Genomic DNA, 16,329 nt, shown 5'->3' on the forward strand with positions numbered 1-16,329 from the left:
ACCAGAATCCCTCCCAGAGTCTCCCTTCACTCTGTTAACACTTTTTAATAGGACTTATATCCTTAAGTTAAAGTGGCAAAATTGATGGGAAAAAAAAAATGCACCAACAGCTTCCACCAATGTATCAAAGAGGTGAGGTTCAGAGTTTGGGTTCTAGAGATGGACAAACCATGTTTCCACTTCCTGCTTCCTGGCCGTGGGGCTTTGGGCAAACCTCCTAGCCTCTTGAAGACTGTTCCTCAATTGCCAGTGTCCACAACGATAGTGCTGACCTCGGAGTTCTGTGGTGAGGACTGAAGAATCTAATGCAGAAGGGGAGACACTTAGTATAGTGCACGGTAAATAACAGCTGCTATTATTGTCAATATTATTATCTTTATATATGTTATCTCGGTCAAGTCTCTCCAGAAGCAAGTTAATGGTTTTCCCTCTGGGTTCACCCTTTAACGGGCTTCTTCAGTTTCAGTAGCCTGAACAGTGATAAAGAGAATGAGGTTTCTGACGTTTCTCCTAAGAAGCTTTACTGAGCAGATCTGGGAAATCCAGAGCAAGCCTGATGGCCCTTTGCAGATGAGTAGGGACTGTGGCCGCAAGCACCCCCCTCCTCCTCTTAGCCCCTTGCCCCACCCCCCCCCCCCCCCCCCCCCCCCCTGAACAGTGATAAAGAGAATGAGGTTTCTGACGTTTCTCCTAAGAAGCTTTACTGAGCAGATCTGGGAAATCCAGAGCAAGCCTGATGGCCCTTTGCAGATGAGTAGGGACTGTGGCCGCAAGCACCCCCCTCCTCCTCTTAGCCTGTGACCACACCCCTCACCCCCCACCCCACCCCCGACCCCCCCTACCCCCGCCCCAGGAGCTCAGCACCCCCTGGGCAGGTGTTAACATTTCCTCTCATCTATTGTTCCCAAGTCCATTGTTCAGAGCCATTGTTCTGTGGCTGTGAGGACCAGGCCAGCTCCATTCTTACTGCAGGCACAGGCTTCCCCGAGTGTGAATGTTATCTGTCACCAGATAAGGGATGTGCTCAGCCCAGGTCAAACACTTGCTTATCTGCAGGCTGCTGAGTGCCAAGTCTCTGCTTCTGTTCCTCCAGGTCGTTTATTTGCTACCCTTATCGCCTGACTGTGGTGTGGTTTCCACACCGGATCTCAGATTCTGGTTTGTGGCCTGAGAGGTGCCCTGCTTCTAGGGGACTGGAGTGTGGAGTGGCCTCCTCGGGCAGTGCAGGGAGAAGAGCCCTGGGCCAGGGGTCAGGACACGCAGCACCCAGTCTGTCTCTAAATGATCGGATTGGGCTCAGCAGTCTCTGACGCTTCTTCCAGAGCCAACATTCTGATTTACTACAAAAGCCCCAGTGTGAGCATTCTTAGGGCCTGTGCATGGAGCGTCGCCTGCCATATCAGTAAACAACGGATGTTGCAGCCATCAAGCCCTCAGCCACTGCAGCTGCCCAGACTGTGCACTCTGAGGGGATTCAGGATGGAGAAGAGCAGAATACGGGCCCTAGAGAGTTAAGGTGCATGTCAAAGGAATGAGTTCAGCGAGCCCAGACTCTTGCACCTTCCCGCACACAAAAAAGTGCTAACTTCATTAATTTGAGATGTCTGATTTTCTTGAATTAACAGTAGGCTTTTTTTTTTTTTTTTTTTTTTTTTTTGTGGTACGCGGGCCTCTCACTGTTGTGGCCTCTCCCGTTGCGGAGCACAGGCTCCGGACGCGCAAGCTCAGCGGCCATGGCTCACGGGCCCAGCCGCTCCGCGGCATGTGGGATCTTCCCGGACCGGGGCACGAACCGGTGTACCCTGCATCGGCAGGCGGACTCTCAACCACTGCGCCACCAGGGAAGCCCTTGTTCATTCTTTTATAACCAGAACCTAGCTCAGTCCTTTTGCAGCACAGGCTCCGGACGCGCAGGCTCAGCGGCCACGGCTCACGGGCCCAGCCACTCTGCGGCATGTGGGATCTTCCCGGACCGGGGCACGAACCGGTGTACCCTGCATCGACAGGCAGACTCTCAACCACTGCGCCACCAGGGAAGCCCGACAGTAGCCTTTTGATGCTCCAACGACCGGTCTTTGTTGCAGAACTCCTGTGTATCCTGGCTACTCCCTTACCTGTCGGGACAGAGTCCCTCAGAGCGCATGAGAGGCTGCCTCCTGGGATTGAGTCCTCAGAAAGTCCACCAAATAAAACATCGTTCTCAAATTTCAGGTGGTGGGCTTCCTTTCAGTCGACAGACCAAAGAGGAAAAGTTGAAGAAGATTTAAAATGAGGAGCAGGAAGTGTGAATGTCTTTGCCCTCCTAGTGAGGGAAAACAGTGAGTCCCTCTTGACTGCACTGTGGATTTGATGTTGCTTGTTTTAGCTTGTGTGGTCCACGGCGCTGAAAGTGGGCAGGTGGAGGCCTCCCGCTCATCGACTTGTTCATTCGGAAATAGCTTGTAGGGAAATTCCCTGGCAGTCCAGTGGTTAGGACTCGGCGCTTTCACTGCCGTGGGCCCGGGTTCAATCCCTGGTTGGGGAACTAAGATCCCATAAGCCACAAGATGTGGCAAAAAAAAAAAAGAAAAGAAAGAAATAGCTTGTAAAAACAATGACTATATCCCATGCAAATCCCAAACGAGGTGGGGAAAAATTCTAGAACGATTGCAGGAAGTTAAGTAATGGCATAAAGAACTCCTTACTTTAAGAAATACTTCACGTTACAAACAGAACTTACAGAATGAACTGGTGGTGGGTGGTGGAGGCATATACTATTTATTTACTTTATAAGATGATTCCTCACTTTATAAAAAGCCAGATGTCTCCTCTTGGAAGTCAGCTCTCATGGTGCACTAAAAGTAAGGTTGACACTATAATAAAGCTAATTAGACGACTTCTGAGTAATAAACCCATTGCCATGTTATGCAGTGTTATATACAAAGTGTTTTGGTTTTTTTTTGTAATAAACACACTCACATTTGGGGGATACATTTCTGTAAGATAATGTCTTTCTCAAGGTCCAATGTGACTTGTGTGCCTACTGTGAATTGAATAGTGAAGATTTTTCAGGTGCATTTGAAGGCAAAATCCATTTTCTTCTGTGATGAAAGGTCTGCAATGCCCACCTTTTTCCACAAGGCGGAAGCGTGCCACAGGGTAGTTGGTTACAGCAAAGGCCTGGGGTTGGGAATGCACAGCCCTGGGCAAGAGTGCCTCCTTCTCCGGGGAAGAAAATTCACTAAAAGTTAAGCAGAGGCAGATCTGATGGTGCCTCGGCAAACCAAAAGCCTGAAGTACAATATTTGCCAGGAAACTTTTGGCTGTTCTCCTGCAGAGGAAGGATGAAATCATTTTGTGTGATGGACATTCCTTAGACAGCAACAAATTATTTTTCCTCTGTAAGTACAAAATTTGTCCACCTAAGTCATCAACAAATGTGATTTTAGGTAGATACCAATACACACTGAATCATAAACATACTGTTTTCCCTTCAAGTTTCTTTTGTGAATTTACAGAAATGCATGAGTTAAAATAATTCATTCATGTTCTAGTGCTTGTGTCTTTGGACAAGCCCTGGATGGAAAGAGTGCTTAAGACTTGAAGTAAATTGTTACTGAGTAAAAATAAATTCCCAAGAAAAGAAATTTATGGTAGAAAATTAGAGTTTTGCTCTTTGGTTCTTTTTTAGGGGGAATTTCCCTTTCATATTTTTGTACTGGGCTGTACTTCCATTGAATGTATGGAAAGGATAATAAAATGATTCAACAGGTCAGGAAAACAAGTGATTCTACTATATCTTGTCTATACCAGCTGAAGGAGAAACCAAAGGGCCTATTAGGTGCCAAGACCCAGATCTGGCCTAAAGCAACATGAATTGATCATTCCATAGTTTTCACTTCATGGGAGAACTTAGCCAGGGGGACTTTATGCTTGACTATGTGGCAGAATCCACTTATGTCTCCTAATGCCCATTTCCCTGTCTTCCTCGGTACCAGAGCTCCCAGCTGTCAGCTGAGTATATCACTGCAGAGAATAAAGTCTATGTTTCTCAGACTTACTCTGTAGTTACTGTAACCAAGCCGTGGCCAGTGGGATGAAAGCAGAAGTGGTGTTCTTTAAAGTGGCAGGGCATTACTTTCCTGATGGTTGAAATGTGGATGTGATGGTTGGAGCTGGAGCAGCCACACTGGGCGTTGAGGAGAAAGGTGGATCATGAGGAGGGTGGAAAAACAAGAAAGAGAAACCCAGGTCTCTCATCATTATGGAGCCATCACAGCAGCCTGGACTGCCTACCTAGATTTTTATAAAAAAGAAAAATACAAATATTTTGTGTTCCTAGTTACATGCAGCTGAACCTCTACATCAACAGAGGTATCTTGAGAAAACAGCTCAGAGGCATGATGGAATTTTTACTCATTTTGTCATTATTTCATAATTTTTATCACCAATCAATGCTTAATTGAATATTGTGTGAAGGACAACGCTGGGTGACCTGGTGTTATCCTTAAGGATGGAGCTGGATCAGGACACCATAAGCAAAGGTCAGTTGTTAAAAAAAAATCCTTAAAGAAGATTGCTCCAGCACTGCTGTATAAATGCCGATATATGTGGTCACAGCCATAGCTGTGTTTTCCCTGGGAGCAGAGGTTGTGTTTATCCTGACTTTCTCTTTGTGATTTAAGAACACAAAGTCAAGAGCCTGTTCCTCCCTTCAAGGCTGATGTTTGATGCAAAACATGCAAAACCCATGCATACTGCATTAACGGCTGCGACATTGTGAGGCCAAGATGCATCTGAGCCCTCTGTGCTGTTCTGATTAAGAACCACTTTTCTGGTTCTAGGTTGAGGACAGGCAGGTTATTTTCCCTCTAGATCCCTAAACAGTGTCACAGATTCTAAATAAATGAGTTCTCGTGCTGTCCCTTGTCCACGCTAGCCCCATAGGGAAGATGGAGTGGGGAGTCCACGGGCCAAAGCATTTCTCACCACTCCAGGGGTGTGAGGTCAAGTGGGGCAGGGGACATCTTCTAGCAGCCTTGAGTCCTTAGCAGGGCTTTTTTAAAGTTCAATTTAATTTTTACTTTCATAATTATGTCCATAGTATTGCTCTATAGACACTTTGGGAATTTCTTTTAAATAATTTTCTGAACTTAATATTCCAAACAAGTGACTTTCCAAGAACTCCCAAAATCACATGAATTTTATGAATGTTTCTTAGCAGGCTGGATGAGGGACAGGACTTCTGTCAGCAAGTCCCAACAGATCTGAGAGCAGCACGTGCCCAATGCCCAGGCTCTCTCAGGAGCAGGATCAGGCCCTTATAGGGACTTATTATATGACTTATAGGGCCTGCTGGGTCCAGCCTAGCTCTAAGGGAGAGCTCCATGCACACAGGGGCCTAGCAGCCTCATCTCATCCAGAGTAACAAGGTGGGGCTGCACAACACGATGACATTCCGGGAGGAGGCTTCCTGGGCAAAAAGAAGCAACCAGTCCCTTTTAGACAGAGCTACAAGCCAATGGCCCACTTATTTTCCAAACTAGCCATAGCATCTGAATGCAGATGGTGGTATTATACTCATGTTGCACAAGCCAGCTTTATAAAATCCAAAGCCTACATGCTTCACCTACTTCAGGGGACAATCTGGTGACCAAAGGAAAAACATTTCTCTATGAAGCAGCCCTTGCCTGGAAGGGCCTATAGGCCCCATGATGAGAATTATTCCTGGGGTTCCTTACCGAAACATTCCATAATTTACCACCACACCTAGCAAAGTGCCACACGTTAACACAAAAGAAGAGTGGAGACAAACTTGCAGTAAAAATGTGCCCGATGTCCGAGGGACTCCCTGAAGACAACAGAGAAGCATGTTTTAAAGAAGTGTTCCATCACCAACAATTTGACAATATCATAAGAAAAAACACAAACATTAATGACTCAATTCAAAAATTTCTTCCTCTGAGTAGGAAGAAATTTGAGGAATACCATATGCAATTTATTTTGTATATATTTTCCTTTTAAAGGACGTACAATATAATGAAAAACACCTACATCTAAATAAGTTTAAAAGAACATTCAATGAATATTAAAGAAATGCTAAGCGATAAGAAAGCACTGTATCAGTTTCATTGGCAATATTTTTCTCAGTGGTATAAGATAACCTCACAATCAATGACATCTTAGATTTAATGAAATTCAAGTGTTTATTGTTTTTGACTTAAGCTTCTCTAATTATATCACCAAATATAAATGTTCTAAAAGAATTTCACAAATTTTTCATTTTTTCTTTGAAAATTAAAAACAAAAACAAAACCCATCAGGGATAGGCTTTTTTAAAGTTCAATTTAATTTTTACTTTCATAATTATGTCCATAGTATTGCTCTATAGACACTTTGGGAATTTCTTTTAAATAATTTTCTGAACTTAATATTCCAAACAAGTGACTTCCCAAGAACCCCCAAAATCACATGAATTTTATGAATGTTTTAGGTGGTTCTGTCTCTTGAAAGGGGGGCGGTGCTTAATTAAAGGGTGATGAATTCAATTCCTCTGAGCTTAGCTACAGACATGGTGGGCACTGGAGAAACAAAGTGTGACTTAAGAGGTACCTATTAAGCATTTATAAAGCAAAAGAAGGGATTCTGTTGGCTTTATTACTCCTGTTAAAAGAATCAAAACTTCTATGGCCTCCCTGGTGGCGCAGGGTTAAGAATCCACCTGCCGGGCTTCCCTGGTGGCGCAGTATCCCACATGCCGCAGAGCGGCTGGGCCCGTGAGCCACGGCCGCTGGCCGCTGGGCCTGCGCGTCCGGAGCCTGTGCTCCGCAACGGGAGAGGCCGCGTACAGCAAAAATAAAATAAAATAAAATAAAAACGAATCCACCTGCCAATGCGGGGGACACAGGTTTCAGCCCTGGTCCGGGAAGATCCCACATGACAAGGAGCAACTAAGCCCATCAGCCACAACTGCTGAGCCTGTGCCCTAGAGCCCGTGCTCCGCAACAACAGAAGACACGGCAACGAGAAGCCCGAGCACTGCAACAAAGAGTAGCCCCCGTTCTCCGCAACTAGAGAAAGCCCGCGCACAGCAACGAAGACACAACGCAGCCAAAAATAAAATAAAATAAATAAATTTATAAAAAAAAAAAGAATCAAAACTTCTACAGATTTCAAAAACAAAATTTATTCACAAAATATATTAAAAAGTTTGACAAAAAACAAGGCTACCAAAAGCCCCACAATCTTATACATCTCAAACAACATAACCACAGTCAACAACCAGAAAGTCTCAGGAATTCAACTCCTGTTTTTTAAGTTAAAAAAGAGGTCTTGGGCCTCCATGGTGGCGCAGTGGTTGCGCGTCCGCCTGCCGATGCAGGGGAACCGGGTTCGCGCCCCGGTATGGGAGGATCCCACATGCCGCGAGTGGCTGGGCCCGTGAGCCATGGCCGCTGAGCCTGCGCGTCCGGAGCCTGTGCTCCGCAACGGGAGAGGCCACAACAGAGGAAGGCCCGCATACCACAAAAAAAAAAAAAAAAAAAAAAAGAGGTCTTCGTCAATCATAGTATTTCATTTTATGAGTTAAACGGTTGAAAACCTAAATCTCGGCTGATCATGCCATTTTGGTATTTTATAAAGTAATGTTCTTTACAGAGATTTACAGACACTGAAATGTCTCAAAGTGTATTTATTTATGAAGGTTAATTCACAGTAGTCTTAACAAGGCAAACTACTTTAAACCAAATTAAGTCACTGCTACAAAACTGTAAACTCTAAAATGCAACACAAGTATTATTATAGAATATGGAACTTTGGGGATGCAAAACGAATTTAAAATAATTAAATATAGAAAACTTTCAACTTTTTACTAGAAATGGAGGGGAGAGGAACAGAGTTGGCGCTGGAGACTGTGGTGCCCCCATGTGCAACAGCAAACCACCATCCAGTCAGGTCACTGGACACACCGTGTGGCCTTTCGCCCGGAGGGATGCTGGCCCAGAGGTTTGCATCTGGGTCCTTTTTTCATCAGTCAAATCCCACTTTGTTCAATGAGAATCAGAGGATCCCAGAACGTAGTCCAAATTCTCTAAGCGTTGCTTTGGAAGGTTTCAAGTCCAAAGTCTTCAGATCAAATTTTGTTGAGTTTTGTAACAATCAGTACTCTTACCATCTGATCAAATGAACTACAGATGCACAGACCCCTCTTATCTGGACTCCAGTCCAAACTGGAAATGGGCTGGGTAGACAATGTAACATTCTGCAGAAGGCTGACCGAACCCGCAACTCCCATCTCTATACCCTCGGAATCTTTCTTTGACCGCTGAATTGGGTATTCGCTGAAACCAAGATCAAAGTGGTAAGAGGAGATAAATCTTAGCATTCGTCATTTTATTCTTGTACATATACTCCAATAACTATTTTTATTTCTCACTTGACTACTGGAACTGATAAATACTTAAGGCATCTTTCTAATATTGAATTGTATGGAAATAAGGAGACAATATTTCAACCTCAATCCCAACCCCCCAAAGTCTCATAAAGAAGCATTCGATCTACTAAAAACATTTAAACATCATTTCTGTTCAGCATGAGTAGGTATCTTTTCTTTTACTATGAAAGTTATAGGTTGATCTAGCATTCTTTAATAAATTGACTTGGTGCTCTAGACATCACTGCCTCAAAAAAGAAAACAGTGATTCCTAGAACATTTGATCTTCTATCAGCTGAAAATATAAATTTATAAAAGAAGAAGGGCTGAAGGTTAACAGCTCATAACTATGACTTGGTCTAGATTTGAGAGAGGGAAAAATGGAACACCCCTCCCCCATGGAGGGATACAGAGGTATTCCTCCTCAGAAGGTCTTTTTTAAAGCCTGTTAGGTATCAACTATGATACTACCTTTATTTCAAAAGTGCTAATAAAGACCAAGACTTTAAAAGGCATGAAGCAACTCAGAAGCAGAACAGAAACAGAAGTAGTGATAAAGCAGATCACATTCTATTATTTCTTCCTCACAGACCCTACACCTTCTTTTGATTTTTTAAAAGGAATAAAACATTCAGATGGATAAACAGGTTACAGAACGTTTTTCATGTCTCTTGGCAGAGGCTGCAGTTATTTAGTATTCAAAAGATAACATAAAGATTTTTTTTCTAATCCTCCATATCATCTATTAAAGTTTTAAGAGCTCGCTGAAAACTAACTGGAAACTGGCAGAAGGGCTCCTGTACAACCAGGGCTGCAAGAGAGATACACAGGTAAGTGGGAAGGGAAGAAAAGCGATCAGGTCAGGACCTGTGCCCCTGGGAGGGGACTCAGGAAAAGGGAGAATACACATGCGGACACCCGCCCTGGGGAGTGACTGATGAGAGCTACAGATTGGGCGCCCCCAGTCCCCAGATCCTACGTTGGGGAGACCAGCCCCCTTGGCTGGTTGGAGGGCCACCGGGACCAACAGGAAGGCTGTCAGAAGCCTAGGCTCTGTTCGTGAAGAGTGTCCACACGCTGGCTTGCTCCCAAGGCAGGGCGGAAAGGTCTGCCCTAGCGGCTGCTGGATTTCCCACAACTGCCTCGGCGCGCGCCCCAGCCCAAGACAAGCAAACACGCCAGCCCCACTGACTCCACGGCACAGCACGGCACAGGATCTGGGGCAGCTATGATCAGGGAAAAGACTCGATCTTGGAACTCAGAGGCGAGTGGTCCCAGGGCGGAGGCCGGTGGGGCAGCAGTGTCTCTTGCTGGCTCTTCACTCAAGCAGCACACCAGAAGCAGCCTGTACCTCTGACGGCGGCCGCTGCTCCACACAGCTCACCCCTCCCAACACAGGCCAAGAGTCTACACAGGCCCCTCCTGCCCTGCAGTGTGGCTCCACAACAGCGCGGGGCAGAGGGGGCTGGGGACAGTGCTCAGCTGTGAGGGACAAACGGGACTTGCACCCGTGGATACATCTGAACAGAACAAGGGAAAACAACTGTGGGCGCCTACACAGGCAGCGCATTAGAGACAGCTTGGACCTTGGTCCGTGGCCAACACAAGCTGAGAGGCCGCACGGGCCGCACTTGCTTCAGCACCTTCCCACTCCAGGGCAAGGGTGCCAGTGGAGGAAAAAACACACTTAAAGAGAATAAAGCTGGCTTGGGCCGACCCTCCTGGCTTCTGTTCCAGCAACTTGGGATCAGACCCCTACCCTGATAGGGCAATAATGGCCACTGAACAGAGGGGACATCCCACCTCATACCTGGCTCCAGCTCTAGCCCCTCCATCTCCAGCTACATCTCCGACCAGGGTGATAGCTGCCAGCACACCCCAAAGATGTAACTTGTGTCCACCTCAAATCCAGCTCTCTCACCAAAGAGCCTCCCATATAAGAACACCCCTTTAAGACTTAAATAAGTAACTATTTCAACTAAATTCATAGAGGCAGAGAAAGTTAAGCAAAATGAAAAGGAGGAGGAACTGCACTCAACTGAAAAGGCAAGAGAACACCCCTGAAAAAATAAATAATGAAACAAATAATTTACCAGATAAAGAATTCAAAGCACTAGTAATAAAAATGTTAACTGAATTAGGGAAAAGAATAGATGTACACGTGAAAAATTTAACAAAGAACTAGAAAATAGAAAAAGACCCAATCAGGGACTTGCCTGATGGCGCAGTGGTTAAGAATCCACCTGCCAGTGCAGGGGACACGGGTTTGATCCCTGGTCCGGGAAGATCCCACATGCCGTGCAGCAACTACGCCTGTGAGCCACAACTACTGAGCCTGTGCTCTAGAGCCCGTGCTCCGCAACAAGAGAAGCCACCGCAATGAGAAGCCCGGGAACCGCAATGAAGAGTAGCCCTCACTCGCGACAACTAGAGAAAGCCTGCGCGCAGCAACAAAGGCGCAATGCAGAAAAAAGAAAAAAATACCCAGTCAGAAATTAAGAACTCAATAGGTGAAAAAAAAAAAATACAAGAAGGAATGAATAGCAGTAAGTGATACAGAAGAACACAGAAATGATCTGGAAAATAGGATAATGAAAATCACCCAATCAGAAGAGCAAAAAGAAAAACAAATCTTAAAAAATGAAAACAGGGACTTCCCTGGTGGCACAGTGGTTAAGAATCCGCTTGCCAATGCAGGGGACACGGGTTCAAGCCCTGGTTTGGGAAGATCCCACATGCCACGGAGCAACTAAGCCCATGCACCACAACTACTGAGCCTGTGCTCTAGAGCCCATGAGCCACAACTGTTGAAGCCCGCACGCCTAGAGCCCACGCTCCGCAACAAGAGAAGCCACCGCGATGAGAAGCCCGCGCACCGCAACAAAGAGTAGCCCCCGCTTGCCACAACTAGAGAAAGGCCGCGTGCAGCAATGAAGACCCGATGCAGCCAAAAATAAACAAATAAAATAGATAAATTTATTTAAAAAAAATGAAAACAGTTTAAGAGCTCTCTGGGATAACATTAAGTGTACAAACATTCTAAAGGCAGCAAGCAAAAACAAAAAGTCATATACAAGGGAATCCCCATAAGGCTATCAGCTAATTTTTCTGCAGAAACTTTGCAGGTCAGAAGGGAGTGGCATGATACATTCCAAGTTCTGCAAGGGAAAAATCTGCAACCTAGGATACTCTACCCAGCAAGATTATCATTTAGAATAGAAGGAGAGATAAAAAACTTCTCAGACAAACAAAAACTAAAAGAGTTCATCAATACTAAGTCTACCTTAAGAGAAACGTTAAAGGGTCTTTTCTAAGTGGAAAAGAAGAAAGAATCTATAGGAAAGAGAAAATCCCACTGGAAAAGGCAAATATATAGTAAGGGCTGACGCTTAAACGCAATGACAAGGCTTTTCCTGGAGACCAATCAGGGTCCTCATGCTCTGTGTCCGTTCTATCATAGTGATGTTACCTCAACTTGGGCAAATCAATTATCAGGAACCAAAACTAAGAATTTCAACCCTTTTCCTTTCTTCTAGAGGTACTGCTCTAATGGCTGAATTATAATATTTCACAAAAGCCTTTGGTCAAAGTTTTCCTATTTTTTAAAAAAACTAGCAAAAACCATGATTTCAAATCTATGAAAAGAATTGTTCATGAGCTCCTCTAAAATATGGAAGATGTCACTAAAAAACATATTTGGTGTGTCAAAAGAATGTTAATATTTACAAAGTATAAAATAAGTATATTAGTAAAAAAAAAAGGCTTAGAGAGTAATGCTTATGTAATACCATGAAATTTAAAATCATATCAAAATGATCCAAGTCAAAGGAGGAAAAACAGACAAAAAGTTCAACCGAATCCTACTTTACACCCACAAGTAACTTAAAAAGGAGCACTGTGCACTGGCAGGGACTTACTACTTCCAGAGGTGCAGGCTGCCGGCGCCTCCCGCTGTCAGGAAGAGCTCTCTGTTCTGTGGTAGGTGTCGGACCTGCCACACAGTCGATTTATGAGCCTGAACAGAATGAGAGGCACACAAGTCGTTTATAAGTTTATATGATAAAGAAAGACTATCCTACACAGAGAACAGATTTGTGGTTGCCAAGGGAGAAGAGGGGTGAGAGAGGGAAGGATTGGGAGTTTAGGATTAGCAGATGCAAACTATTATATACAGGATGGTAAACAACAAGGTCCTACTGTATAGCGCACGGAACTATATTCAATATCCCGCGATAAACCATAATGGAAAAGAATGTGAAAAAGAATGTATATATATGTTAACTGAATCACCTTGCTGTACAGCAGAAATTAACACAACATTGTAAATCAACTACACTTCAATAAAATAGAGGAAAAAAAAAAACAAAGACTGTCCTAGAAGAGAAACCTGTAAAAAAAAAAAGATTTTTACCTCTATCACTTCAACAACAATTTCAACAGCTTCTATCACTTCAATTATAGTTACTTATGAAAGTAACTATTTTCTGGCACTTCTCTTTATAACGGCTACAGAGAGTTACAGGGGCCCATCAGGAATTAGGAAAAGAACCATTCCTCTTTACTGTTTTACAAAACAAAGTTCTGCTGGATTTAAAAAAAAGACTATCAAATTAAGTCTTAACATTTAACCTTATAGTATCGTACAAATTACACAAATAGATTTTATACATTTAAATATCTCTAGCTCACTCTAAGGAGGAAAAAAGCCTCAATATACAAAGAAATACTTCTTCCTAAAGGGAAAAAAAGGATAGATTGAACTTCTTTTTAATAGACTTTATTTTTTTAGAGCAGTTTTATGTTCACAGCAAAACTGAGTGGAAAGTACTGAGGGTTCCCATAAACAGAATGAATTTTAATGTAAAGCTCTCAGAGTCTTATCTTCAATTTACACTATTTGACTTGTCTAGTCTTCAAAATAAGTACCAGGAGGACTTATAGATGGTGTTTACGGTTATAATAAGCCCAGGCCTTTATCAGTCATATTAAACAAAAAGATAGAAATGGCAACTGGATGAAGGTTAACAGCTTGTAAATCAATCCTAATAATGCTACATTCACTGTGGGGAATTTAACAAGACAGGGAGAGCGAGAGAGAGGGAGGGAGGGAGGAAGGGAGGAAAGACTTCTGCTTTATAGAAGCAATGAGACCAGCCAACTTGAGCTAAGCCACACATAAGACACTTTGCATTTTAGTTGATGATCAGTCTTGACATTTGATTTTAATAGTCTTTTAAGAGAATTACCATTAGCAGAGAAAAACATATATCTCAAAATGCACACTTTAAGTGTGTTAGAGTCCTCAAGTGATTAGGTTCAAGCTGTTAAACCTTAATTTGTTTTGTGCTTAAACTTCTCTTTTTCTCCTGGAAGTTGATAAAAAGCAAAAAGAGGGGAAATGACTTGTTAAAATACACCAGTCATTTATTTGACAGATTTAGCAATTACTGGATTAGCAATTACTGGATTAACTAAACGTAACTACAAAATTTTGGAGACACACTATAATTTCCAGTTAATGAGAAATGTGTTGCACTTGTATTTGGAACAATTTAGTAAGTGCTTTATTTTGTGGATAGATACTTCTGAAATGACAAAGGCAAAACAATATTATAGTGTACAGTTAGTTACCTTAAGAATATAGTTCACCAGGCAGTAACAGTAATTTACATGCAATAATAATTATTTTAATAATGAAATAAGACAAAATAGGAAGGTTTGGGAAGTACTACTGACTCCATGACATAGGGAAAGGGAGCAAGGGAGTGAATTTTTATTTCCTGAGCAACTTACATATTTTAATCTTATGGAAGCTACAAATCTATAACTGATTTTTATTTTTATATTCAAGAAAGCTCAGAGTGACATTTCCAACCCATCTCTTGCAAATGACAGGATGTTTCAGCATGAATTTTATGCAATCCCCTTACTCCAAACATCAACTTCAGTTTTTTAAACCAGTGTTTTCCATTTGGGCAGCTTTCTTCATCAATTTTTCTAATGTTATAATACCAAATGTTTCCCTCTAAGCTACCTAAAATACTATTTGGAACAAGGCAAAGTATGCATATATGTATGTATGTATGTATGAATAAATAAATTTATATTTACATTGCTACTATGTACCAATCACAGTGATTAGCACTTTAAATAATCTCATTTACTATATCAAACTGGAATAGAAAATAAAAGGTGATGAAATGACATAATGTATATATGCTGATATACTTTGCAAAGTATATAATTAGTATTGAATATCTATTGGCATATACCTAAAAGTATATAATTAGGTATTAATACAAATATATATTTATTAGGAAACACCAGGCTAGGTTTTGTTGACCAAATTCCTAAACCAGCTAGTTTTCTTGTGATTGCTCCTAAACTACAAAATAAGAGTCATTACCAACTGAGGCCTTTCTTCTAATCAAGAAGTCTAGCAGAGAGTGGCACAACACTGTTAATCAACTACACTTCAAAAAAAAAAAAAAAAAGTCTAAAATTGACAAACTTTAGAAAAGTACTCTTTGCACAGAAAAACTTGTCAAGATCCTACAAGAATATATTAAAAATAGCTCCCTTCATGTAAAAATCTGTTAGGAACTTGGTGACTCATTCTATTTATCAGTCTAAAACAAGCTATAGCGAATATCCCTCTTCATAGAAAGACATTTCCCTCATATTTACCTTTTCTGAAACAGAAGCAAAACCTTTGGTTGGATGCTGTGTTCTCATGTCAAAAACATGAAACTTTCCTTCCAGAGACGTAGCTACTAACTTATTCATACTTATGTCTTTTCTGTCAAACTCCAAGCTACATACCTGAAAATAGAGAATATTTATTAGTGATCATTCATTTAATAATGATTATTATTCAAGAGGTTCTTTCAAACTAAGTAAAACAACTTTAACATTATCAGCTCATGTGAAAGCACTTTAAATAATCACTTTATCTTTGAATCCACATATCAAATACTTGTAACTATAAAAATTTCTTCTTGGTTAATAAGATCCACAAAATCATCTAGGGTATCCTGTTCTCGTGGGTACACCTGGAAAGTCATAATTTAATTTTTTACTGTTATTATGTAATTACTTTATAAAGTTAAGTCAAGGCTGACTAGAGAAAACAGGAGGGAACCACATTCTTCACTAAAGATGTACAACCTGGGAACCAAAAACCTGAAAGTACTTGGGAGGCTATTACAAGTTCAAGCTTCCTGATATTAGCAGAAGGCGGCCTCTTACTAGGTCATTTTAATACCACACTGCATGGCCCACAGGAGTCCACAGATGGGCCACAGGCGTAGTGACTCACCTGGTACATCACACATCAGGGTGTGTGTTCACTTTCTGAAGAGAGCATCCCTGATTTTTATCAGACCCTCCAAGGTTAAGCCCCCAAAGGTTAAAACCATGCACAGAGGGGTTTTACTGAAATGAGTTATTAGAGGAGTTTTCCTTTTGTAGTAGTTCAGGGTGGGTGAAAACACATTCAGAGAATCTGGAAAGAATCCAAATGTACGTTACCCCATTTTTTATATTTGCCTCCCACCGTAAAGACATATTTCTGAGATCAAACAGCTTGATATCTCCGTTGTCATAACCAGCACACACTACACGTTCCTCTTGATTGTAAGCACTGCCTGGAAATCAAAACATGACATTTCAGACCTTCATAAATGCTCACATGAAGACTGCTAAAAAAAAAAACTTATGAAACTACACAGATAACTTGTATCAAATCAGGTGAAGAAATCACATTAGGTAGAATCTCATTTTATTAACCCTGACAGGACATCAAGATTATTAATTTGAGGGCTTCCCTGGTGGCGCAGTGGTCGAGAATCCGCCTGCCGATGCAGGGGACACGGGTTTGTGCCCAGGTCTGGGAAGATCCCACATGCCGCGGAGCGGCT

At 42.3% G+C, this 16,329-nt stretch overlaps 1 protein-coding gene across 2 annotated transcripts in view; it reads right to left on the reverse strand.

The window, feature by feature from the left end:
• Window positions 1–7,654: 7,654 nt before the first annotated feature.
• DNAAF10 (dynein axonemal assembly factor 10) overlaps window positions 7,655–16,329 on the reverse strand; it is a 27,570-nt gene continuing 18,895 nt past the window's right edge. For both annotated transcript variants that reach the window (XM_024133556.3, XM_055089212.1), the window contains exons 5-8: window positions 15,941–16,056; window positions 15,098–15,232; window positions 12,328–12,425; window positions 7,655–8,318 (exon numbers count right to left, since the gene is read on the reverse strand). In XM_024133556.3, coding sequence (XP_023989324.1) covers window positions 8,111–8,318; window positions 12,328–12,425; window positions 15,098–15,232; window positions 15,941–16,056 — 557 coding nt within the window. In that variant the 3' untranslated portion in view covers window positions 7,655–8,110. The remainder of the gene's footprint in view (window positions 8,319–12,327; window positions 12,426–15,097; window positions 15,233–15,940; window positions 16,057–16,329) is intronic.

The sequence above is a fragment of the Physeter macrocephalus genome, chromosome 12 (genome assembly GCF_002837175.3).
Source record: "Physeter macrocephalus isolate SW-GA chromosome 12, ASM283717v5, whole genome shotgun sequence".
NCBI classification, from domain to species: domain Eukaryota; kingdom Metazoa; phylum Chordata; class Mammalia; order Artiodactyla; family Physeteridae; genus Physeter; species Physeter macrocephalus.